Source organism: Pangasianodon hypophthalmus, chromosome 24 (assembly GCF_027358585.1).
Source record: "Pangasianodon hypophthalmus isolate fPanHyp1 chromosome 24, fPanHyp1.pri, whole genome shotgun sequence".
Lineage (NCBI taxonomy): Eukaryota > Metazoa > Chordata > Actinopteri > Siluriformes > Pangasiidae > Pangasianodon > Pangasianodon hypophthalmus.
The window spans coordinates 2,396,741-2,422,409 of NC_069733.1; the positions used below are offsets into that span (position 1 = coordinate 2,396,741).

At 38.2% G+C, this 25,669-nt stretch overlaps 1 protein-coding gene across 1 annotated transcript; it reads right to left on the reverse strand.

The window, feature by feature from the left end:
* Positions 1-4,680: 4,680 nt before the first annotated feature.
* On the reverse strand, positions 4,681-23,758 carry LOC113542490 (zinc metalloproteinase-disintegrin-like crotastatin). The gene is made up of 21 exons (XM_026940065.3): positions 23,624-23,758; positions 18,843-18,910; positions 18,649-18,725; positions 17,701-17,779; positions 17,468-17,544; positions 14,499-14,694; positions 14,175-14,237; positions 13,600-13,671; positions 12,721-12,890; positions 12,537-12,618; positions 12,315-12,445; positions 11,837-12,014; positions 11,450-11,539; positions 10,406-10,601; positions 10,217-10,322; positions 9,868-10,024; positions 9,695-9,775; positions 9,081-9,174; positions 7,815-7,914; positions 7,651-7,697; positions 4,681-7,457 (listed from the first exon to the last, which is right to left on the reverse strand). The coding sequence occupies exons 1-20, from the start codon at positions 23,691-23,693 to the stop codon at positions 7,652-7,654; spliced, it is 2,133 nt and encodes a 710-aa protein (XP_026795866.3). The 5' UTR covers positions 23,694-23,758; the 3' UTR covers positions 4,681-7,457; position 7,651.
* Positions 23,759-25,669: the final 1,911 nt, after the last annotated feature.

The following is a 25,669-nucleotide window of genomic DNA, read 5'->3' on the forward strand; positions in this document are numbered from 1 at the left end:
GACTCTGATGTCTTCGCTCACTGTGCTGCATTCTTCTGCAAACGTAAAGAACAATAAAAGGGAAGCTTCTGTGCCATCTCTTGCACCGTCATGTGCGAAGTGTGTGTGCTGCAGAAATTTTGTGTCTATTAATATTACATTCGCAATAAGCGATTTTTAAGCCGCGCTTCACTGTCCTGTTCACAGAAAGCTCGGGGGTTAAGCAGCATATCAGACAAAGATTAGACTATCGTCCTTCATATTCTTACTGTAGGCTTATGCTAGTGGAAGCCCTCTTCAATTCATACTGAAGCGTCCTTTAACCATTCCTGCATTAATTAAAGAGTTGTCATTTTGGTGAAAGGTCTGTTTATGGTCAAGCCTTAACTTTTTCTTCTAAATTAGTCCTTGTTTTGGGGGGGATTCTTAAAATCCCCTGGAGCACCAGTGGCAAAATAGCCCCAAAGCATTAATGATCCAACACTGGCTTTGGATGCATGTAGAGGGGTTTATTAAAAAACAGACATACATACATACATACATACATAAATAAGTCTATGTCTCATAAAAATCCAAGTCTAATAATGAGAGCCTTGCACTCGTTTCTCTTCCGGGCCCCACGTTTATGTTTATAGGTCGTTTATGGGTCGTGGGCTTTGGTGCATTGTGGTACTTCTGCCCCTGTTTCATAGAACAATCGTCTGCTGAACAGAATTACAAAGTCTCTATCTTCAAGAAGGAAACAAGCAATACTGCCTTTAATGTTGCTAATTTAAGGTCTGGTAGTGAATTATTATTATTATATAAGTAATACTTAGTTTCCTGATATAAGATGCATCTTTATTAATACTGTATATAAGCATATAAACACTAGTAGACACATTAATTATGCAGTAGAAACAGTTATGTGAAAAGTTGCCAGGGGTGCTGAAGTCCAGTCCTGGGGTTTTCTTCTGCTCCTACCACATTTGTTTTTGGAGTGCTTAGAGCAGAGGACGCTTCAAAATGTGCAGGACATTGGGGCTCTAACACTGGGGAGGTCACACAGGTCTAAAAAGTCATTCATTAATAAATAAAATAAATCCTAAACTTGACCCAAGCCAGAGAATTAAATTACAGAATATGAATATGATGAAGCAGAGATAATGTTTCCACCTCAAAGTTGATTATTGTTGGAAAAACAAAACGTCTAATGATTGCTAATGATTACAATTTTTTTAAATTAAAAAACGACATCCATTTTTAGTTCAAGTTGTGGGACATCTGTGTAACAAATTAGCCCTTGTTGTCACTTATGTTATAGCAGCTATAAACTGTTGATTAACAGTTCAGCATCAATTCACAGATTTATGACATTATATGTTACTATAAATGGATAATAAGTATATAATAAATAAAAACCTTTTCATTGTTGGCAAACTGATGTAGTATAAGAGGAATAAAACACTTCAGGATGTGCTGTTATAGGAAAATAATCAATATCAGGATGTTTTATTCCTTACTCAGCACCTGCCTAGGTAAGAGATGTTTTAAGGATGAAAAACAAGTAACAGGAGAAGGTGTATAGACATAACTGATGAAACACTCATCAGTCACAGTGATACATTTCCTCTGCGATCCACCATGAGTATAACCAAGTCACAGGGAATGTTTGCTATGTGTAAATACTGCCTCCTGTCTGAGGTAGCATAACAGTATGAATCATCTATTATTAGTGAGTGAAACAAGGACTGTTGATTTGTTTAAGACATTTCCTGAAACACACCAATGTTTAAAAATATTTCTAGCCCCGTGGCCAGTCACGTAGAAACCTAGCTTAGCTTATGTTCAAATTTATTCGAAAAGCATTTGAAACAATGACCATTAAAAGTTATTCTGAACTTTCAATCTCTAAATAGTTATTAGCTGAAAATCTGAAGATTGCTCTTACATTCAGTGTCACATTTAATAGAAGTACATGACTTCTTGCATTGCTGGACATTCTCTCATGCCTCTTTATGGAAGTGCCTCAGTTTCAGCTTGAAGATTTGTGGTTTATTTATGACTCATGTGTATGATGCTGTTGTCACGAATCATCTTGAGTAAAGCCACAGTGTTCAACTGCTTCCTCTATATACAGTCGATGGAATGTGAGAAACTTTGGTCCTATTAACACCTTCCTTGGGCAAGTACTAAAATTTTACACTAAATGTTTCCTAGAGGTCACCATCAAATAGAACCAACCAGTCTAGTCCAGTTTATTCTGGACAAAGGTATAAAACCACTTCTAAAGCTTTGTTTCCAGGAGCACAGTGGCCTCCATTATTGTGAAATCGAAGAAGTTTGGAATCACCAGGACTCTTGGAGGTCGGAGAACCGTCATGGTAGAGTTGTCAGATGGACGTCACTCCTGACACTTAAAGACACTTAAAGGACTGATGAGACAAGAAAAGTTGAACTTTTTGGGCTTAATTTCAAGTGATATGTCTGGGAGAAACAGTTGCTGCTCATCAGATGGCTAATACCATCCCTACGGTGAAGCATGGTGGTGCCAGCATCATGCTCAGAGGATACTCCGCAATATCAGGGATGGGGAGACTGGACACAATTGAAGGAAGAATTAATGCAGTCAAATACGGAGAGGTTCTAGAAGAAAACCTACTCCGGAGAGCACACGATCTCAGTCTAGGGCAAAGATTCAACTCTCAGCATGACATCGACCCAAAACATACAAGACTGGATTGGCTTTGGGACAAGTCTCTGAATATCCTTGAATGGACCAAAGCCCAAAAGGAAACCCACAGAACATCTGTGGATATACCTGAAGATGGAAGTTCACAGATGCTGCCAGGAAGAATGAGAGAAACTGCCCAGATCCAGGATTGCAAACCTTAGAGAGACTTACCCAAGAAGACTCAAAGCTGGAATTGCTGCCAAAGGTGCATCTGAAAAATTACTAAATCCATAGCTAAATGACTTTGCATTTTGGATTTTTAATACATGTGCAAATAAATGTGCAAAAATAAATGTTTTCGCTTTATCATTATGGGATATTGTGCGTAGATTGATGGCCAAAAAGTAAATGTAATCCATTTTAAGCTAAATGAATTGTACAAAACTAAAAGGGGTCTGAACACTTTCCAAACTCACTGTGCATGTAGCTAAACAGGACCATCAGCTTTATAGGATGCATGCTAAATCATCAACTACACTTCCACTTAAAACATACCATTAAAATGCCCCATATATAGTTGACTGCAAGTTTTCACCCCCCATGGTTTTTGGTCAGACAAATGTAAAATTCTTTGGAAACATAAGTACAACTCAAATAAAGAGTTTGGTCATGACCCTCCTGCTCTACAGAAATGACATTTATATTCTATTCATATCAACCCTAGAGGATCCAAAACCTGTTCAGAGGATATGAAGAGATTGGAGCAGATACAGTATGAAGATAAACATTCTAGTTATTAGAGATCATTTATATCACTTTCAGATTCAGATGATATCATTTTAATGTCTTGTTACTATAAATAATGTTTCTTTATCCCCTTTATTTATGCAAACTTTAACCGTAACTATACATACTGTATGCCAAAGGTAATCATGCTGTATTATCTCACTGTCTGTCACGTCTTTGAAGTCAAGCTCCAGTTATGAAATTCCTCAGCATTGTAGAGTTTAGCGTAGAGTTTAACCCCTTTAACACACCACATTCAAACAATCTGGCAAATGAGCTGAAAATATTGAATATTTTGCTGCCCTCTAGTGTCTGACCTGCAACCTGACCCACTGCATCACCAGCAAGATGCCGAGTGTTTTCCCAGGTTTGTCAGTCAGTCCCATGAGTTTTCTGAACTAATCCAGTAAGAAGTTTCCCTTAAAGCCCATAAAGTTGCCATAAAACAGCAACTTTCATAGAATCAAGTGTGAATATACAAATATAAATAAGTGACTGAAAAACAAAAGTAAATGTATTTGTATGGAGAAATAAAGGAAACAGGAAGGAAGAGTGAGAGATTATTTGGTTGGTTGGTTTGTTGTTTGTGTTGGTATCTTTAGGTTTGGTTGGGTCGTTTCACTGGATTGTCTGGTTGTTTACTGGTGGTTTGGGTTGGTTGCATTTGGTTGGTTTGGTTTATAGGGATGGTTGAGGTTGTTGGTTTGCGTTGGTTTGGTTGGTTGGTTGGGTTGAGTGGTATGGATTACTTGGGTTTCTCCTGTTTGGCTTGGTTGGTTTGCTTGGGTTGGTTTTTTTTTTCATTGGTTGGGTTCGTTTGGTTGGTTTGATTGCATTGGTTCGGTTGAGTTTGTTTGATTGGATTGGTTGGCTTGGGCTGGTTTAAATGGGTTGGTTGGGTTGGTTGGCTGTTTAGGTTGGTTATGTTTGGGTTTGTTTCCCTGGTTTGGATTGGTTTGTTTGCATTCGTTTGTTAGTTGGGAATTGTTTGTTTGGGTTGGGATGTTTGAGAAGGTTCAAGATCCAAGAACTTAATAGTGCTGTGATGTAAAGTATTTTTTAAAAAGAGAGTGCACACAGTGTGTGTATTTATAATATCTGTGCATAATTGAGACAGACAGTCACTAGTGTGAAGCTGTGGTGATCCTGTGGTGACCTACTGAAAGAGATTTTAAAAAGGTACTTTACTGTATATGACACCACAAACTGGTAGTGGGACAAAAAGAGACCACAAATCTGATTTAAGGCATTCATAACTGGACAATCATGTGGAAGATAATACTTCATAATTAAGGACAAGTAATAAAATGCAAAAATCACAGTAAGAGAAGTGTAAATCCTTTAATTTAATCATAAAATTCTTTATAAAAATCACTATTTTATAATCTTACCACCACAACTCAATTAAAAGTGAATATCCCTCAAACCTGAATAAATCAATGTGTAAAATATTCTAATCATGAGTACCAGACTAAATGTCTTGAATCACTAAAATGGATCATTTCGCCCTAAAGTATCATGGAAAAGATTTGATAAGTAAATAATTTCAAAACAGACAATATCTATGACCACAAATATGGTTTAAAATTAAAATCTTACAGTATGGGTGAATCAATTAAGTACTTGAAACCTGAGATCAACATTTCATTATGGATTTTACACAATAATAAATGTGTCACATAAAAAAAAAACTACAAATAAATAGAATACAGAAGACAATCCAGGTGGTCATTTTTGGTTCATGTTTTGAATTTTACAGAGATGTAAAATGTCATTTTATCATCGTACTGGACATTTGAGTATCACCGAAACCATTTCCAATGCAGATTGTATATATTTTTAAATATATACAGGCAGCTTGCCGTAAGTAAATGTATGGTTGTTTTTTTTCCCAATTGGATGTGTTTAAAGGAAACCTGAGAACCAAGAAATACAAACCTGTTAGTGTCCTTAAACTGTAATCTATTACTGTAGGAAACCTGAGAACAAAGAAGCAAAAACTGGCTCCTGGACCTAAATCGTAATCTTAAACTGCAAGCAACCTGAGAACAAAGAAGCAGAAACTTGCTAGTGTACCTTCAGTGCTAAATGCCGATGGCTTTGTAATCTAATTTTTGCTTTAGAATGCTATATGCAAAGGTAGAAATATATAAACCTGTACTATTGTCCAGACATTTTCATTCATTCATTCATTCATTCATTCAAGTCAAAAGACTTGTTTGTTGCTCTTTGTTTTTCTTAGTTGATTCTACTGATTGATGATTATAAATTTAGAATTATAGTCCATTATATATGTGCAAAAGAAAATGTCAACAGTTAATGATGTGAAGGGTTTTCCCCATGCTGCAACACATATATAATGGCCTCATGTTCTCATTATCTTCTAAGTGCAGAAAAAAGGCTTAGAGGAAAGTGTATCACTGAGTGTGTCCTAATTTTAGTAGTCAAACATTTGGATGCTAGACCTGGATAATTTAATAAGGAGTAGCAGTGTCACTCCAATCCAGTCCTACCATTTTGCACAGCTGATCCAGTGGTTTGAGGTCTTGCGAAAAGGTTAATTCACTGCTTGATGTAGACAAGTAGAAAATAATTACATTTCAAACCAAACTTTGCAGCAAAGTACAATGGATATATAATAAGTCTTCACTTCACTTATTGATGTAAAAAATGAAGATAAATCAGGTCAGAACTTTTTCCACCCTCAATGTGAAATTACAATATATAAAAAATTAAGTGAAAAACAATCAGAAACATTTTAGGGAAAAAATAGGAAAAATAAAAAAATGTTCCAATAACCTGATTGCGTAAGTGTGCACACCCTTTTATAATTGGGGAGGTGGCTGTGTTCAGAATGAACCAATCACATTCAATCTCATGTTCAAAAGTCATTTTCATACAGCTGTCATCAATGAAATTATTCTGATTAACCCCAAATAAAGACCAGCTGTTTCTGTAGGATTTTCTTCACATCTTCTTGGTTTCATTCGACTGCTGAAGCCATGGTCTGTAACAAAGACAAAGCCTGTACAGGTCCCCCTGTTGCTAGGAACTGACCAGGAGAGGGGTAAAAAAAAATTTCCGTAACATTAGATGTACCATGGAACACCGTGAAGGCCATCTTCACAAAGTGGAGAAAATGGAGCACCGCAGTGACATTACCAAGAATAGTACGTCCCTCCAAAATCTACATAAGGACAAGACAAAATCTTACCAGGGAGGCTGCCAAGGGTGCCTAGACGGAAGCCCAACTAAATAACCCCAATCCATGGTGCAAAATGTGTAATGGTCTGATGAGAACAATTCCAAAAGGTATATTAATTCCATAATTCCAAAAGGTATATTAATTCCATAATTCCAAAAGGTATGTTTGGCGTGAAATGCAAGGTAATGTTTCACGTGAAAAATATGATGAATTTCCTGTTTACACAATTGCCCTTTTTGACCATGTAGTACACCGTTATAGGAGGGAAATATTTATAATTGCACTGTTCCTTGTCACCCAGATGAGGATGAGTTCTCTTTTGAGTCTGTGCACAGGAGATGCCCTTACAATTTCACTGATCTAGAATGTTTTCACAAGAAAGCGTGGGAAAATATTGCTAAGTCAAGATGATAGACTGATAGACTCTTAGCCAAAAGGACTGAGTGGTGTAATAAAATCAAAAGGTGCTTCAACAAAGTATTAGTTTAGGGGTGTGCACACTTATGCAAATGCATTTTTTCTATTGTTTTTCACTTTATTTGTATATTTTGCAATTTCACATTAAAGGTGGGTGGGAAAAGTTCTGACATGATTTATCTTAGTTTCATATTTTACTTCACAAGAAACAGCCATTTTAACAGGGGGTGTGTAGACTTTTTATATCCACTGTAGATCTTCCTGAGTTAATGAATAATTTTACAGTATCCGTCCTCTTCAAGTACTTTTTGTGAAAGCCTGTAAAAAAAACGTAATCCTATTCAGTGCTGCTTGTGTTCTGTATGACCGTCCCACCTAGGCTGGATTTTCACAATCCCGGTGAGGAGGTACAAAAGCCTGGAAGACAACAATGTGTTAATGTAAAGATGAAATTCCTGACCAGGATTGTCATATGTTTGCTTTCACCCTTCTTAGTCTTAGCAAATTTACTGGCGAATCCATTTATTATTTCAAATGTTTGTCATGACCAAACATAATGGCCTAATGTTAAGCACAAAAAATCCCTTCCAAAATAAATGAAAAGACTTACGTTAGACGTTTACAGTAGACTTTGGAGAACGGTTTGCTGTTGTTGAACTAAAAGAGAAGTTTGTTATAAGCACATAGGTCTGATAACTGGTACATGAGCACAACATTGAGATGATATAGAATGTGGATGATATAATGTTTGTGGAAGGCTGTATTCCTGCTTACCTGCTTTGATTCTTCCTGCATTTCATGCAGTAGATGGCCAACCCGACTAAAACAGCCCCCAACAGGATAACGGTAGCCACAGCAATGCCAATCTGTGGACCTGAAATGCCAGTGTTATTCCTTGTGTTCCTGAGGTCAGCATTTCAATATCTCATTTTTATAAACTCATAAACATCGGGTCATAAACATGGACTAGGAACTGTTTTGGAACTAGGAAGTATATGGTGTATCTGGGACTAGAAGTTACAAAGTCAAAGTTTATGACTTATGGAACTATGTGTATCTGGGATGGGGAAATTCTTTTAGCAGATATCTGGAATGTGGAACTACTTGTGAATCATGATCTTGGAACTACTGTTATATGGCCAGAAGTACTGTATATAGACACCTAACCATTACATCCATATGTATTTCTTCTCCAAACTCTTGCCACCACAATTATATAGGATGTCTTTGTATGCTCTAGCATTACAATTTCCACTCACTGGGACTAAGAGGCCCAACCCTGTTCCAGCATGACAATGCCCCTGTGCACAAAGCGAGCTCCATGAAGACATGGTTTGCCAAGTTTGGAGTGGAAGAACTTGAGTGTCCTGCACAGAGCCCTGACCTCAACCCCACTGAACACCTTTGGGATGAACTGGAACGCTGACACCCCAGACCTCCTCACCCAACATCAATGCCTGATCTCACTAATGCTGTAATGGGACGTTCAACAATCACATATGGGTGTGAAGGTCAGGTGTCCACATACCTTTGGCCATATAGAACTAGGAAATATAAGTATAATCTATGACTGGGAACTACTGTTAGATGTTTCCGGAACTAGAAATTGTAGGTGTATCTGGACTTCAAAAGTATTGCAACAAGTAGCACAAAGTTTATCTGGGACTATGAAGTATGAGTACACCGAGGACTGGGAAGTACTCTTAAATGGTTTTAGGAACTATGAGCATATTGCAGTTAAAAAAATTATTTAAGAAATTATTTTAATGTGGAACATGGAAGTATATGTGTATAATGGTCTGGGAATAACTGATAGATGATATATGAACAATAGATTATTCCGGACATGGGAACTACTGTTTGATGGTTTCTGGAATGTATGTGGGACTTAAAAATACTGTTCAAGTTTTCTGCAACAAGGAACGATAAGTCTATATGGAACTATTAAGTTACATGACATCTAGAACTAGGAACTATAAATGTATCTGGGACTAGGACTGGACTTAGGGAAATACATAGGCGAGTAAAAAAAACAGGTACTTGTATCTGCAGATTGAGATCTGCTGACTGGGATCACACAGTCAGGTGGGAGCCAGTTGGGTGCACAAACACACTGCAGGTTATGATTACACACCTGTAGGACACACAATTATAGTCAGATCATTCTTTTTCATGGTCACAACTGTCCACTTTGTTCCTTTACCTGTTTTCCCATGGCACCTCTAGACGTCTATCAATGTACATTTAACATGCTGTTACGTTATGTGCCGAATTCAAAGTTGAGGTAAACGTGCGTAATGAGCATTTCATGCTGAAATTGTGCACATCAGTATTCAGACCTCAGGCATAACTATGGCCTTAAGTGCGCCAAGGCGTCAACTCCAAACAGTTTTTTCGATCAGGCTTAAAGGGGAATGCTTGTGATTAAAGGTAGTGGTCTAGACACTATTGAGAAAACAGACAATTATACTCATGAAAAGTCAGTCAACTTCTGAGCCATGTACTACATGCCTGTAATTTTAATAATACGAATGGGACGTAACCCGATTTTGAATACAAGGAACTTTCTGAGCATAAATACCGACATATCTTTTGAACTCACAAACTCCGAATATGGCCCATATTATATAGATATATAATAGATGAAAGCTTACCCTGTTGCCTTTGCAGTTAGCTGTGCAGTTGGTTGTGTTGTAGGCGGCGTCTAAACTCACACACTGGTTCTTACTACACACCTGGAAGACCGAGTGTGTAAGAGATTCTTCCACTGATGAATTTAGATTTATTTATAATACTTGGTCATCATTTTAATGAACGAGCTCTTTACCTTCCCTTCACCACACTTGGTTCCTGTGTCCACTTGACCAAAATCTTCGGTGCTGTCGCTGTAGAAAGTGGCTCTGCAGGTGCTGAACTCGACAAGGCGGCCATAGTTTGGGTTCTCCTGGCCGTTTGCGCAGAAAAGCTTCCCACACTTCACATCCCTAGGAGATCAAATGTGTTTGGAGAATTGTTTTAGTTTTCTGAAACAAAAATCTGTACTTGAATTTTGTTCACTTCCATCGCAAAACAAGCTTTTAGCTGAAACTGCCAGAGCAAAGAACGCATTGTGATTAAATAGCAGCAGGTTCCTTTGAAGGTGTGACAATGTCAAAATGTGTTGGTTTTGGACTCACTGTTTCTGGCACCCTATATACTGGGTGTTGTTGGGTCGTGTACAATATGCGTAGTATATTCCCCTTGTGTTCTGGTCATAGCAGAAATCGACCCCTACCACGGCACCTGAGGAAGAACAAAAGCACTTGCTTAACAGCACACATGAGTATTAATTCATTATTAATGCTATTTAAATGCCAATTATGTACCTGAACCCCACATTTTGATGCACTGGTTCTCCCGTTTTGGGCACTGGCCATTGTAGCAGTAGCCAGTGCTGTTCTTGCATGGCGAACCATTCATGGAGAAGACATCCTCGGGGCATGAGCTTGAATTTCCTGTGCAATATTCAGGCAGGTCACACTCATCACGCTTGGGACGACACAGCAGGGTGGCACCAGTGATCTGCCCAACGAGATTGAGTAAAAAATGTAAAACTGGACTTAGCCAGTTAAAGTCTTAAGCCCTATGTGGAATGGATAAGTTTAACTTCGGCAGATGGGTTAGGGATAGACAATTATTACCGATATCAATGGGTGGATTTTGGTCCCATCTGAATCTGTCTGTAGTAGAAATAACCCCATGGAATGTATATCCAGTCTAAATTATCATGTTCATAAAGATTCCATTACATCCCCTAGAATAAACATCTACGAATTAGAAATAAAAGTTGACATGTCATAGAAGTTTAAGAGATAAAGGGATGACTGAAGTACTTGGTTGTGATGTCTGCATTACTTGTGTGTTTTGCCTGGCTTTGAACAAGACAGTTGTTTAAATTGGGATATATTCTTGCAATCCAAAAGCCAGTTTTGGTCTGGGTGGCAGAAGAATGTAATGACTGCTCGAATCTGATTGGTCAGAAGGTGTTGATTAATTTTCTATAACAGCAGCTCTGACTGTAGTGCAGTTGCAAATCACATTTACGGAAGGAGTCTCCAGTGTCAGCACTTTGTAACAGTTTTTAGATCTTCAAGACTGAGGACTTTGCACTTTCTGATTTCTTGATAGCATGACAAGAATGATATATATCACTGTTATAGAAAAATGATAGCCTTCAGAGTAGTAAAAGTCACTCCAATTCATCATGCCATGATTATAATCATGATTATTCTCCTATAACAGAATGACACAAGCATTTATTCATTATTTATGGTTCAGGATTTCCCAACGTTTCCCAGTCCTGGTCCTGGATTCTGTCTGTTCTACGCATTACAAACACAAATTTTAATTAATTATTAAGATGTTCTTACCTTACAGTCCTGACAACACTCTCCCTCGGCACATGTTGAGCCCTTTGTGAATGTGCACGTGGTGGCATTGCAGCACGGGTTGTTGCACTCCTGCAAACACACACACACACACACACACACACATACTGAATTTTCAAATGATAACACAACATACATTCTAACTAACTACCTGTTATTTTTTCTCACTACCTATATTAATACAGTCCTCTATGTGATATTTAAGCAATATTACAGCGAACACAGACGAGCAGTGTGATACACACAGTGAAACGTCCCAATGAGGTTAAACTAAATATAAGCATTCTTGGAGCGCCACTCAACCAATCTTATTAATGGACAGGAAGTAACTGTTGTATAGTTTTATATAATTAACAAGCTCTGATTTACCTGCACGGATCCACAGTCGCAGTCTTCCCCAGTCTCGCGGAAGCCGTTGCCGCACACTGCAGGCTGGAGCAGGTTGCTGGCAAGTGGTTTGTTGAGGAGACACTCAGGGTTGCGTGAGTTCAGGAACTCATCAAAGTTGGTCAGGCTGCAGTTGCTGAAGAGTTGCGGGATGGTGTAGCTATGAAACGATAGGTACAGGCAAGTACACTTAATTCCATTTATTATGTGACGAGTTGCTATATTAAACATTCTGTACATGCTTTATGCTTCCATTTTTCATGCTATTTTGAATTGAATAAATACCCAAGTTTGATTTATTTATATTGTCATATCTGGTATATTGTATAAGTCAATATGTGATGTGATGTCAATACTTATAAAATAGCACTTGATCCAGTACATCCACTGCAAATTGCATGTTTATGTCTCTGACTAAGACGCGTCTCCTCTGATTAGGTCCGGGTTTCTTGCGTCATACCTCAGATAGGCAGCCATGATGCAGCTGCCCCCGGCACATCCACACGAGCTGCCGTCGTGGTTCATACCCATGTTATGTCCCATCTCATGTGCCAGAGTGGCACCTACAGCTGTGGCTATGGTATTGTGGTTCTGAGAGGTGCAACAGACGACATGGACTCTTATTACATGATCCAGTTTCTCAGTTTTCATAATGTTTATGAAGTAAATCTCTTTTTGGTACCTGGATGACTGCGGTAGAGAAGGACGTGCAAATGGTGCCAATGAAACCCAGGCCCACTGTCGGCCCATCGAAGTCGATTTCACTGCAGTGTTGACGGAACCAACATGAGGACACTTTTTAAATTCATTTGCATCGTTTAGTTCTATTAAAAAAAGACATTTTGATCAGGCGTTTTCACACTAACGTGATCAGATGAGCGTTGTCATGCTTCTTGCTCTTCATCAGAACGGTATTTCTCCACTTATTAAACGCATCCAGTGTCTGACCAGCTGACGTATTCACCGCTATCTTATCAGAATCTGTCCAAATTTCCAGACCAACCAGAGCAATAAAAGTGTTCAACGGTTTATATACCTGCCAAAAAAAAAAAAGGAAACAGTTAAATGGATAAAGAATGTCATACCTTTGCAATAATGAAAATCTTCCCAGTAGTTCACTTAAATCCAAAAGCCAGGTTTATTCTGGGTGCCAGAAAATGCGATAAATACTTGGATCTGATTGGTTGGGAGATTTTGATTAATTTTCTGTAAGAACAGCTCTGACAGTAGTGCAGCTGCAAATCACAGGTTTATATTAACGTGTTTGTTCTAATATGTTATTGTTTCTGGTGAGGGAACAGTATAGCTGCTATAACATAAGTGATAATATGAACTAACTTGTTTCACAGATGTTCCACAACATTAAATGTAACTATAAATGGATAAAAAATTATGAAGTGTCATTCTATGATAAATCGAAGATTTTAACTGTTGGAAAATGTTGCTGTGTTGATCGAGGAATAAAACACTTCAGGGTGTGTCGTTATAGGAAAATATTCAACTTTGGGGTTGTAACAGTAACCCTGCTTCGTTGATTATTTTCCTAAAACAGCACAACACTGAGTGTTTTATTCCTTACATGTTGCATACTCCATATATTACAGTCAATAAAGCAGCCAAACAAGTGCTCCATATAATTCACATTTAGACTGAAACTTTACAGGAATAATCTCTTAGAAGCTGCAACTTTTACTGTCACATCAGAGTTTTATTGAATTTACTTAAACATGAGGTCTGAGACTCACAACGTTAACAAAGTTGAGAATAGCGAAGATCCTCTTTCTCACTTCGGTCACATTACTGCCCATCTTCAGATACTGTGTGAGAGCATATCAAACGTCTGGTTAGTCATAGACCCATTTTCACAAAGACAAAATTATACCCTTTAAACTCCAAGGAACTTGTTTTCCTCCCTCTCGTCACTACATACCTTTCATATTAGCGTCACTGCACTTACTGTATAATTAATTGTAAGTGTCGAATGAAATGTTTTAAGTCAAGATGGGAGTTAAAGTGCAATGTAGTTGCCTTGATCCTGGTTATATACAAAGATTTGATGCAATCAGCATCACTGGAATTGTGTTTATAAAATCACAGGGCCAATTTTCTGTCTAAAGTGATACCTGCTACTATACTAAATGTTACTAATACTAAATTGTTAAATGTTATTTAATCCAAAATTATGGCTTAATCTGTGTGTGGGAAACTATGCATCACAAATTCTTTTTGTTTTGGGTCCGTGTTATTTGCTTTTGTTTACAATGCCTGTCTTCATTCACTGCGTGTTACAGTACGATTCATGTGTCTGCTGATAACGTACCATTCTGTTGTCTACTACAAGGATGACTTCATTGTATTTCTTTTGCTGTAGCAATGTTTGCCCCTAAGAAAAAGGAAAAGAAAGAAGAGAAAAATGCATGCACATACATTTTTGTAAATATGTATTACAGCTATCAGTAAACCAATAGTTATTAGGTTCCATGTGTGGAGTCCATTAGCCATTGGTTCAATTTTGGTTCTTCTTCACTTCCTGATTCTTGGTACATCAAGTTTTGAATATGAAAGTTACATCTTAGATATTGAGTCCATGATTTACCAAAAAAAAAGAGGAACAGAAAATGTCTAAATAGGTGATCTCACTTACTGATATGCGAGCTTTAGATTTGCCAGAGGAAGAGCCTGGGAAGCCTTCAGGAACAGGGTACCAGGTAGTGTTGGTGACTCCACATACAGAAGGAGAATCAATCACATCTTCATACTTCATCACCGCATGCTCACCATCAGTGTCTTCAGACACAGGCTCGATAATAAACCTCTGTCCTGCAGTCTGGAAATAACCCCTGAAATGCATGAAAATATTGGCGATCAGCTGTAGGTGCCATGAAACGCTTTTATTCCTTATGATAATTATATATCTAATATCTAACCTGAGTAATTCTGAAGCACCATTTCAATTTATTTGAAGGTCTAAGCATAGAGGTTCTCTCAAACCAATAAACCTTTAAGATTTACCCTTAATTTTTTTTTACCCAAGGCAACATAACCTTCTTTCAGATACTATCATTTCTTCCAGAAACGACAGGTCTCCAAGGCACAAGAAAAAGCAGAGACATGTAAAGCAGAGAAGGAGCGTAAGATAGCCATTAGCAAGATGGAACTTGAGGTGGATTGGGAAGTTTGATTACGGCAGTTGGACTTAGAAGAAATGATTGCTGCACAGACTGCTCTCTACTTGGCTAAGCTGTCTTCCTCTTCTCCTCCTCCACTGTCCTCTCCACCTGTACCTCCAATAAGGCCTGTCCCTATGCCGCATTCTGCTCACTCTGCCACATCTGCTGCTTTTGATGTGAGTAAAAACATTGTATTGTTTCCCCCTTTCTGAGAAACTGAGGTGGATACTAATTTTAGCGTACTTGAGCGTATAGCTAGTAAAGCTCCAGTCAGTCCTAGAGTATTGCTTTAGTTAAGGCTCTTGTTCCTGCTCCTGTTAGGCTTGGTCATGTTGAAAAAGAGTCTCTCAGGCCTAGTTATCAGCCATTAGTAATGCAGGATGCTGTTTCTTTGGTAGGTGAGTAATGGACCCCAGTTTCTGTTAAAATCCTGGTATTACCCAGTCATTCATCTTAGCTGGAGTTTTACCTTTTTCAGAGCCATCATTTCCCACGTCTTTTAGAAAGGGATTGCCATGCATTATATTAAGCTTCCTCTGCACCATGTGTCTTTGTGCTCAGGGCTAGCTACTGGGATATTTAGAGTAGCAGTATGTCAGTCTTAAGCTGTGGAAGGCATTACATTCAATATGGGGATGACCTAGCTGGAGGTAAGGTTCTACCAGTCTTAGAAGTTCTGGAGAGTCCTGCTGACTGTCCTTTGATTTAACAGACTACTTTCTTGCTGAAGACACTGTGGTAGAGCCTGATGTTTTGACCTCTACCCCTTACTTGTTCTTTGGAACGAGTGCAGACTGGGCAGTGCAAGAATCTATGGATGCTACGTTTTGTAAGCTAACTGTTAATCATAACGATTGAAGCTCAGACAGCAGACCCTTTTGCTTTTCCTCTGTGTGTCCCTGAAGAGATGGTGAAAAGGCTGGTGACATTTTAATGTACAAATGGTCTTCTTACAGTGATGTAGACTTAGACAGAGTCTTTCAGATTGTGGGACCTTCTGTTTACAGACAACATATTCACCCTTTGCCAGGACACTTCTGCATCACGAAAACCTATTCTCTTATTCTTAAACATTTGTTTTGGCCTGCTCTTAGGAAAGATGTGATGCAATTCTGTCAATATTGCCATGTTTGTCAGTGTACCAGGAAACGGAATCAAGTCATTCCTCCAGCTCTTCTTTGTCTTATCCCTGTTCTCAGGGTGCCTTTTGAATACATAATTGTTGGTTGTGTTATTTCTGCCTAGAACCAAGTCTGGAAATCGATACTTACGTACAATAACTAATTGTTTTCCAGAAGCTGTTCCCTTATGCAGAATTACTACTCCTATTGTGGTGAAAGCACTTATAAAATTCTTCACCGCTTTTGGTTTGCCTCTGGTTGTTCAGATGGTCAAGGTACTAACTGTATATCCAACCTTTGTACAGATTTGTACAGGTTATGAGGTTATATAAAAGTGTGCCTCTTGTGTTATTCACAGTACACAAAGCTGCCCAAGAATCACTAGGATTTAGTCCTGCAGAACGTGTTTTTGGGCATTCAGTTTAAGGTCTTCTAAAAACTAGGAATATGGTGGTAAACAGCATAATGTTTTAGACTCGGTGAACAATTTAGTGTGCTTCTATACAAAGCCTGTACCTTAGCCGGTGAAGCCTTAGAGGTGTCTTAAAACTGTCCAAAGCAGTTTATGAAAGGAAAGCAGTTCCCAGGAAATTTCAGCCTGGTGATCAAGTAATGGTTTTGCTTCAGATTCCTGGTTCTTGTCTGTCTGTCAGATTTTCTGGTGGTTCTCTACATAGTGAAGGAATAACTTATTGACACTGACTAGGTTGCCTGTACCCCTGACCATAACTGCAAGACATGTGTCTGTCACATTAACATGCTAAAAGCTTTACATACTCGTGAGGACATCTCTGGTTCTGTCTTCAGATGTTTGCAATAATAAAGCCTTTTCTGTTGGGTGGGTAGCTGTGCCTTATAGCAGTAAGGAGGATAGTGCTGAGGATTCAGATGGGTTAGCGCTACGAAATGTGCCACAGACTGTTTGAGACTTGTCCAGTCCCTGATTTTTATCTTTTACCTAGGATAGAAGACTATATATATCCAATGTTGGTTTAGCTCATACTGTGTCAAAGTTGGAGGGTTAATGGATTAAGGGTTATTGGCAAGTGCCACTGACAATTCATGCATTGGATATTTCTGCTTTTGTTGTGCCTGATAGTTTCCTACAGTACATGGTTATGCCATTTGTTCCAGCAACTAATTAACATAACTGAATTGTCATTCAGCCTCCTTTGGAAATGTAACGCTGGCCTTTAAATATTAACTTGAGGCCTCAATATATTAATTTGTGGCCACACCGTATTAAAAAAAATAACCACCATGTCACCTCAACAACTCTGTAAAACACTTTTCATACAGCAGTGAGAAGTTATTGGCTGTACCGTAATCCATCACAGGTGCTCATGCTGACCAGAGAGTTGCTGTCATTCATGATCTTCCCCTGGTAGTAGCAGAGATCCTACAAACAAAAGAAAAAAAGATTATGTCTGTCAATTTACTGAGTGTACATCATCATCTTGCCATAAACCATGGCTGGATTAGAAATGAACCAAGCATAAACTCTATCTGAGGACCATGTGAAACTGAATTAAAGGGCCAGTGAGCATCCACCTACCATTTCATCAGGTTTAGTTACGACAGGAGTCCCATCGCTCATGTAATGAGTCTCAGTGTAGTCCTCAGGTATAAAATCACTGCAGAACCCAAAATTGAATTAAATTACATACAAAACCTTTCCAAAAAGCCTAAAATATGCATTTTTCACTCATTTTGAATTAGTGAATTCATCAATAATTGGTGAACTTGGAGTTTTTATGGCTCTGGATTTCTTGATTAGCACACAAACTGCATCCTTAGTCAATGTGGCTATGTGCAGACCTTTGTGGCTAAACCACAAGCCAACGCTTAACTACCATTGATGTTTATTTGAATTACACCCTTGCGAAGCAGTTCTGCTTTGGGTTTGCTTTGGGAAAAGTAGAACCATATACCTGGAAAGATAAGATGATTGAGCACTCTGACACCTAGAGCTCACTTAAAGTTAATTCATAAATTTATCCTTAAAAATTCATCCTCATGATGATCTTCTCATCTGATCACCTCTGTGTGAAAAAAATAAACACTTTGGTGGACTTTAAAGGGACAATACTATTATAAATTCATTATTTATGTACTTAATATCAGTCTCCAATGGCATTCCACTACCCTCCATCTCCCATTTGGTTAAAAGTCTTACATGCAGTACACAATGTACCCAATGCAGCACAAAGACTTTGGATAGCAGTATGGAAGTAATTTGCAATGCATTTCAGCCATGATGTATATCCTGTCATGTATGTATATCCTATCATTTCAGCCATGATATATACCCTGAGTAGTTTTCTTTAAGACAACGCCTCTACTTCATTCACTTAGAAGTGAGTTAATTGTTGAAAAAGCAGGGACTACTCCTAGATTGCAACACATGCACATATATAATTTCGGACTCAAGAACACTCGACATGTATGTGCATTTACTAAGTAAATATTTGCCAATGTCAGAAATTAGAAACGCAAAGCTTACGGGTTTTTCTCTAGATGCATTTCAATGTGTTTGTCGCCAAGAGTCATGGCATATTTCAGTGTATCAGGCCTGGCGGTCTGGAAAAAAGATTGAATGAATTCTCTTTTAATGGAATAATCACATACATTATAAATAGTATTTATGACCGACTCCCATGAGAGATTCCCAAGGTCAAATCACCCACAGACTCTTACCTCTAAAGCTCTTTTATGAAGATCATGGAGTCTGATTGGTCGAACCACCTCATAGATTTCCTGTCCATCTAATGTACAAGAACCAGAGGTCAGAAAATCCCAAAATTCCCAGAACTCTCAAAAGTTGCTCTGGTACAGTATTCAAAGTAGAGATAAGAAATTCAATGTGACTCAAAATAGTATGAGGCATCGGAGTGCTCAGAATGCTTAAAGATGATTCTTTAAATGAAGTATGCATTTATTCTTCCTGTGTCAAATTTTATGGTGCTTAGACAAAAGTCATAATGTGAACCAGCACTAAGAAGCTAAACATAGCCTCTTCAAACTGTCTTATGAATGGTTAAGCGTTAAATCTGTCAGTACCATTCAGTCCTGTTAGCTGCTAATCTGGAAGAAATGTTATGTATCTGGACCTTTACGAATTTTAATTGAATACCCCTGTTCTAAAAGATGTGTGCTAAACAAATTTGCATCATGAGGATCATGATTGGTGTCTTAGATGGCAATTCTGGCCAAATCTGAACTGACACACACTTTTCCAAAATAGTGAGGTGTGTATCATATTGTGGCCTCTGGACATCGGTATTATTTCTGCAGAGAGTGGTTCTCTGCTTTCCATGCTCTAGTGAGAAGTTAACAATGCTGGTCAGACTTTCTGTAACCATAAGTAGTGTTGCTTGGCATAAAGTATAGGCCAAAGGTTTGAAGGCAACCCAAAAAAAAAAAACCCTCAAAAAACAAAACAAAAAAGAACTTGGTGTTACTTTGGTGTTACTAATTGATGTTCAAGACTTTTGAAACTTTAAAGATGGCTGATTTCTTCCATCATTTTGGTCCATACTCTATTGTATGCCCTTCACTTTTAAATATGCTACAGAGTGCAGTTTCTTTTTTCTGCAGAACTCGAGTTTCGAAATGCTCAGCAAACCTACTATTAGTATTTGGTTACTCCTCTTGTGTAGAGAACAACAGCTATAATTGAGTCCCTGTAATGTCTAACAAAGCTGGAGAATATTTGTAGAGATATCTTGTATCACCATGTGGAACATGTGGAACATTTCGACCATCTGTATATTTGTAAGTTTGCGCATGTGGATTAATGCAGACTGCAGGTTTTCGATGGAGGTGCCAAACACTGATTTTGTGTTCCTGCAACTGTTTCTGTGTTAATGTAAGTTTGGGGGTCATTATTTAATTGAAAGTTCTATTTTGATCCAAAACTTGACCTACTTACAAAGGCAACAAGGTTTTGGGGCTAAAATATTCTGGTATTTGGCAGAATTCACCATGCCAATGGTGTTTATAGCCAAATCGACTTTTTGAACTGATGCTCATGCTGCATGACAGGACAGGGTATCACACTTCGACGAATGCACTATCTGCCCGCATCCACATACCTGCTCAATGAATGCTCACAGATTCCCACAGTTGACTACTACCACACTGATTGACAGGGGAGAAAGAGTAACACTGTCCCTCCCATATAGACAGCATGGCCAGTTTGGTCTTTAGGACTCCCATAGTTGGGACATAGCTGACAAAACTCTTCTTGTACCGCGCCTAGGCAGCCCCTAGTTCCAATGACATATGATGGGGGTTTTACTGCTTCATGGCTCCAGAGTCCCTGGTTTGGTCCTGAACTCAGATTTCTGTCTATGTGAAGTTTTACATGTTCTCCCTATGTGCATGTGCATGGTTCTCCAGTCTTCTCATCACCCAAAATGAGTGATGGGTGACTATGAAACTGCCCCTAGGCTGGAATAAGGGTGTGAATGTGTGTGCACTGTTCCCTATGATGGACTGGTGTCCCATCCAGGGTGTATTTGCACCTCATGTCCAATGTTCCCAGGATAGGCTCAAGATCCCTGTGACTCTGACCAGGATAATGTATTTACTGAAGATCAATGGTATGTCTTCTGCCTGACTGGCATTGCACCTGACCCCACCCTTGATCTTGCTGGTGGTGAACCCACAAGATCCACATCACCATTTTGGACTGAGGATGACCAGGTAACAAGCGATGGATGATCCTGTCACCAGATGCTTTGCTCGCAAACACGCCCAGTGTGGCTCCAGGAGTGGGTCTCGTTAACCCTAATCCATGCAGGGTACACACAGTCATTTTGTACTTTTGAAGATGAATGAATGATTAATGAATGAAGTTCAGACACTGCAATTTGTTGCAAAAGTTAACTGTGCGGTTGTGAAAGCTGGCTAACAGGCGTCTTGAAAGCTGTTTGTGTTTCAGCTCTTACTGTGTGCTATAATAATAACAATTATTATTATTATTGATATTTGAAGTGGACTTTCCATGTCAGGCTTTGCGCAGTACTAGTTCAATAATACCCCAGAGTCACGTGTTGTATCTGGCCTAAACTCTGCTCATGTTGTCAGCTTGTGAGGTGTTGTATCTATTCTCGTACATTAATTAAAAGATCTAACAGTTCAAGGTTAATGATATGTCTAATTTTTCCTGATGTGTTAAGGAATACATGTTTTGTATTGTAAGGATATCCATTGGTTTGACTACTCACATTGCTCTTCCAGAGTGTTTATGTGGCCTATCATGGTCAAAGGTGTTTTTTTTTTTTAACCTTTGACTCGTCTATTAGTTAAAACAAGTGTCACTAGCAAAAAGTTTTTAGCAAGCCCTTTGGGCTGTATGAATGCAACCAAAGGCCCCTTGCCACATTTTGGTGCCATATGGAGCACTGAGAGATTATCATTATGAGTCTGTGCTACTATATTTTGACAATGTAATTGCCTTTCTCTCTGCTGGGAATGTCTAGAGTTCCCGATGTCAAAAACTTAAGATAAAGCTCTACAGATGCATTTTGGTTCTGTGGATGGAGTGGCTAATCCCGGAAAAACGTTTAGGCGTAAAAAACACTAAAATGTTTAACAGAGCTCCAATCTCTTTTTTTTCAGTCTATTATAGGTACCAGTGGTGGAAAAATAAAGGCATTAGCTAGTCCAGGTCCATGGTGCTGTCCAGGCCTATGTTTTGGTTGCCGGGAAGCCTAATCAACTAAATTTAAAAAGCAGCAACTGATGTATTATACTAACATATGGCAAGTTAGTTAGCTAGTTAAGCAATAAGCACTAAGATTCTAATGTAGCATATTGTGAGTTCGAAAAAAGGGGAATATCTTAGTTAAGCCTTTTTAAAACAATGTGGAATGAAGAAGTTATGCCAATCCCTTAAACAATGCGTAATTACAGCTCCAGTTTTAGATGCACACCTTTAAAAGTCCTGGATGCACATACTTTCACAAGAGTTGGACTGCGATTATACTGTTGATTGAATATCAGGCTTGTGAATCCATATTCATAAATGTGTCCACATATTTTCATGTTCGTTTTGTGTAGGTCCATTGAGTCAGGGTCACTTGGTATTGTCATGGAATTACTGTAAATGGATGGTACATTTCTATTTCTGAACTACTCTAGTACAACGTGTCAGTAAAGCGTGTTTGAATGTGACTCCCAGTAACATTTCAAAATAGTAGTATTCTATTTAACTATATATAGTTAGAGTAATATTTGTACTATAAATTTGTACAATAAATGAATAAAACAACAGAGAAAAACGTGAGTTTCTCTCATGACCCCTGGTTTGGGAGCGCACAAATTAGACGGTCAAGATGATGACAAACTTGGATGAAACTCACTCTTTTGCTCAGTGATACTCAGGGTTTAGTTGAGTGGTTGACTAAAAGGTTATAAATTGTGAAATGCAAACACGAGCTATTCTGTGCACTGAGGAACATACCTGAGTCTAGTGATGTAATGTTTACACAGAATCTGTGAAAAGTTGTCTTTGTTCTCATTTCTGTTCTTTTGTTTTCCATCTCGTTACAGGTGAATTGTAAATCATTAACAGTCCCATTTGCCTCGAGTTTACCTGTGAATTAGTGCTGTGATAAAGTGAGAAGTACTCGTCCTTCAAATTTAACAAGGTTTGCGGATTCATCTTTTGATCATCTTTTTATTGTGACGAAATTGAAATTGCCTTTATGTCTTGTGACCACCAAATTGGCTTGAATATACAACAATCTAGCGCATCAAACATTTTTTTTCAACCCCTTTAATGGTAATATAAATTCCATGGACCCAATCAGTACATTTATTTTTAACTATTCCAATATTAGGCTAATTATCTGAATATCTACAATACAATTCCAGCTGTTTATTGCAGTTTTTATTCTGAAACTTTCCACTCACAGAACACATTAGGTCCAAGTTAAAAACAAAGCGTGTTTTTATGATATTGAGGTTTGGATTAAATCATTTAAATTCAAGTGGCTGGTTAAATAGAACGCAAAAATACATATAATAACTGTTTCACCACAATTTCCATCACCTCCTATACGACTCCATGTACGCTGTTATATGCTAAACACAGAGGTATTTCTGGTTCTGGTTAATTTATCATAAATTTGAGACTTACCAGCCATTTTAACATTACATTTTATTGCATGAAAAGTTTGAATTGGTTTATAGAAGGGCCAGAAATATGTGATGCTGCACTTGAGAATAAGGAGCGGTTATATTATAGATATTACTGCATGAATAGACTTCATAAACATTTTTTTTTTTAAAAATTAACTTTTTCTCTAAATTTTTTAACCCAATAATGATCCGAATAACACTTCCAACCAGCTCTGTATACCCAATACACTGTATGGCTATACAACAAATACATTTACATGCAAAATATATATAAAATCAATACAAATCTATTACTCAGAGTGGAAGCGGAGGAGTATTCAATATCTTACCTGAGTGGATGGATGACACTAAAACCACGAGGATCCACAGCCCGAGACGGACAGTTGCCATCCTCAGCATTCCTATGGCTGCTATGAAGAGAATGCGACCCAAGCCCGGCTTGGCACTTCCACTTAAAAAGGGGAATGAGTAGCAGTTTTGTTCTAACACGCCTCAGAGGGAGTGACACGTACAGGCATGCTGTGACAGATCAACTGTTAGCCCGACGTAAACACAATAACACAACGCTGGCTGTCGTGGATCGGCAGAATCGAGCCTCATCTGGTGCTGTAACGTATCAACTACCTAACTGGTGAGTTGAATTAGGTGTCTGAGCAGTGAAACTACGCTGGAACCTATACTCCAGCCCTCTAGGAATAACTATCTTTTGATCAGTATTTCCATAGATGATAGCTTAATCTGATGTGTTCACCAAATCAGCTCAAAATATTCAATGATCTAGGTCATTTTAGCAGCCAGAGATCTCTTTGATCGTAATAGCAATATTACTATATTAATATTTTAGCAATATTATCTGACTAGTCAAATAGTAGACTCAATAATATTAAACAAGAAACAAGCAGGTACGATCTAGGGTCTAGACACACTAGATTGTATTTTTGATTCTGGTTATAGTGAGCATAAATTGTACAGAATGGTTTAAATATTTCTTTTTACTGGATGATAGAAGGACCAGAAATACGTGATGCTGCACTCATAAGACTTAGAGAATATTATATTTATATTATAGACATTATTGCAGGAATGATAGCAGCCATCCTCCGTATCATGTAGTTGCTGTGAAGAGAATGCTATTCAAGCCTAGCTCAGGGTGTAAGAGTGTCAATCATATTTTAACCCGCCTCCGAAAGAGTAAGGTGGTTTACATGCATGTTCTACTGATAGATAGAAACACAATTACGCAACATTGGCTGTCCTGGATGGCCAAAACAAAGCCTAATATGGTGCTTTTCTAGCTATAACAAAGTTTATGTTACTGTTCTAATAACTTCTTTTTCTTATTAAAAACTCATTGTTCCCTATTTGAAAGTGTGCTACATAATTTATGAACAATAATAAACAGATTAAGAGCGTGCTGTTATTTTACAAAAAAAAAAAACACGTCATCGTTAATATGGTGTAGCTTTGTTGATTGAAATAAATTTACTTAAATTTAAATTTAGTACGTTTTCCGCCATCTTTTCAGGACAGAGGCTTTTACCCTTTGAGGTTGCTCGCTAACATGATAAGCTTTTTGTGCATGTGTGTTTTTTTTAATTCAAGAAAGAGAGACAGAAAGAGAGGCTGGTCAGAGAATGACTGTTTATACATGATGTACGTGAAAACAAGAACGAACTTGCTTCATGGATGTTGTACAACATCAAATGTAACTATAAATGGATTTAAAAAAACAGATATTTCATTAAGGGATTGAATTTTTTTGCCAAATTCCTGTGGTATAAGAGGAATAGATCACCTCAGGATGTCCTGTAAACTGGAAGTTCATTTCTTCTCCATTGTTTATTTGACTTCTGATTATTTACTTCCTTCTAAATTGTGGACATCTGTTATTTTAAGCATCTCAACCCAAGGCTTTGAGTGTTTACTGCTTCTCTGGCCTTGTTTGTTTGTCTGTACAATTTAACACTCTTGTCACACAGTGGTTGGCTTCGGTGATATCCTAAATATTCTGTTCATTACCATTTGCACAGTAGGAATATCGGACTACGCCATAATAGACTGAATGTCAACCATAGTTTGTTATATTGATCCCTGAGGCTAACAGTGATCCCACCCACGTGGCTAAAACAGTCTGGATCCATTTCAGTTGTGTGTCATTGCCAAACCATTGCAACATGTTGCAAATCCACTCTGAAAGCAAACTGCAGTCAAAAATCCCCTGGATTTGTGGAATTTCAGTTGTTTGTTTTCAACTCCATGCTCTTGGAAAATTGCTAAAATCAGCAGGTTGGTGTTGTGTAAATCCATATGTTGGTCTTCAGATCCTCAACCAGAACCCAGATTCCAGCTTTTCGACTCAAGGATACGACTTACTT

Coding starts and splice junctions, on each gene's coding strand:
- LOC113542490 (XM_026940065.3), bottom strand. CDS start 23,693: ATGCTGAGGATGGCAACTGTCCGTCTCGGGCTGTGGATCCTCGTGGTT. Junction 14,238..14,498: donor AATCTAAAGCTCGCATATCA/GTAAGTGAGATC, acceptor CCTTTTTCTTAG/GGGCAAACATTGCTACAGCA. Junction 7,915..9,080: donor ATCTCAATCTGCAGATACAA/GTACCTGTTTTT, acceptor CTGGCATTTCAG/GTCCACAGATTGGCATTGCT.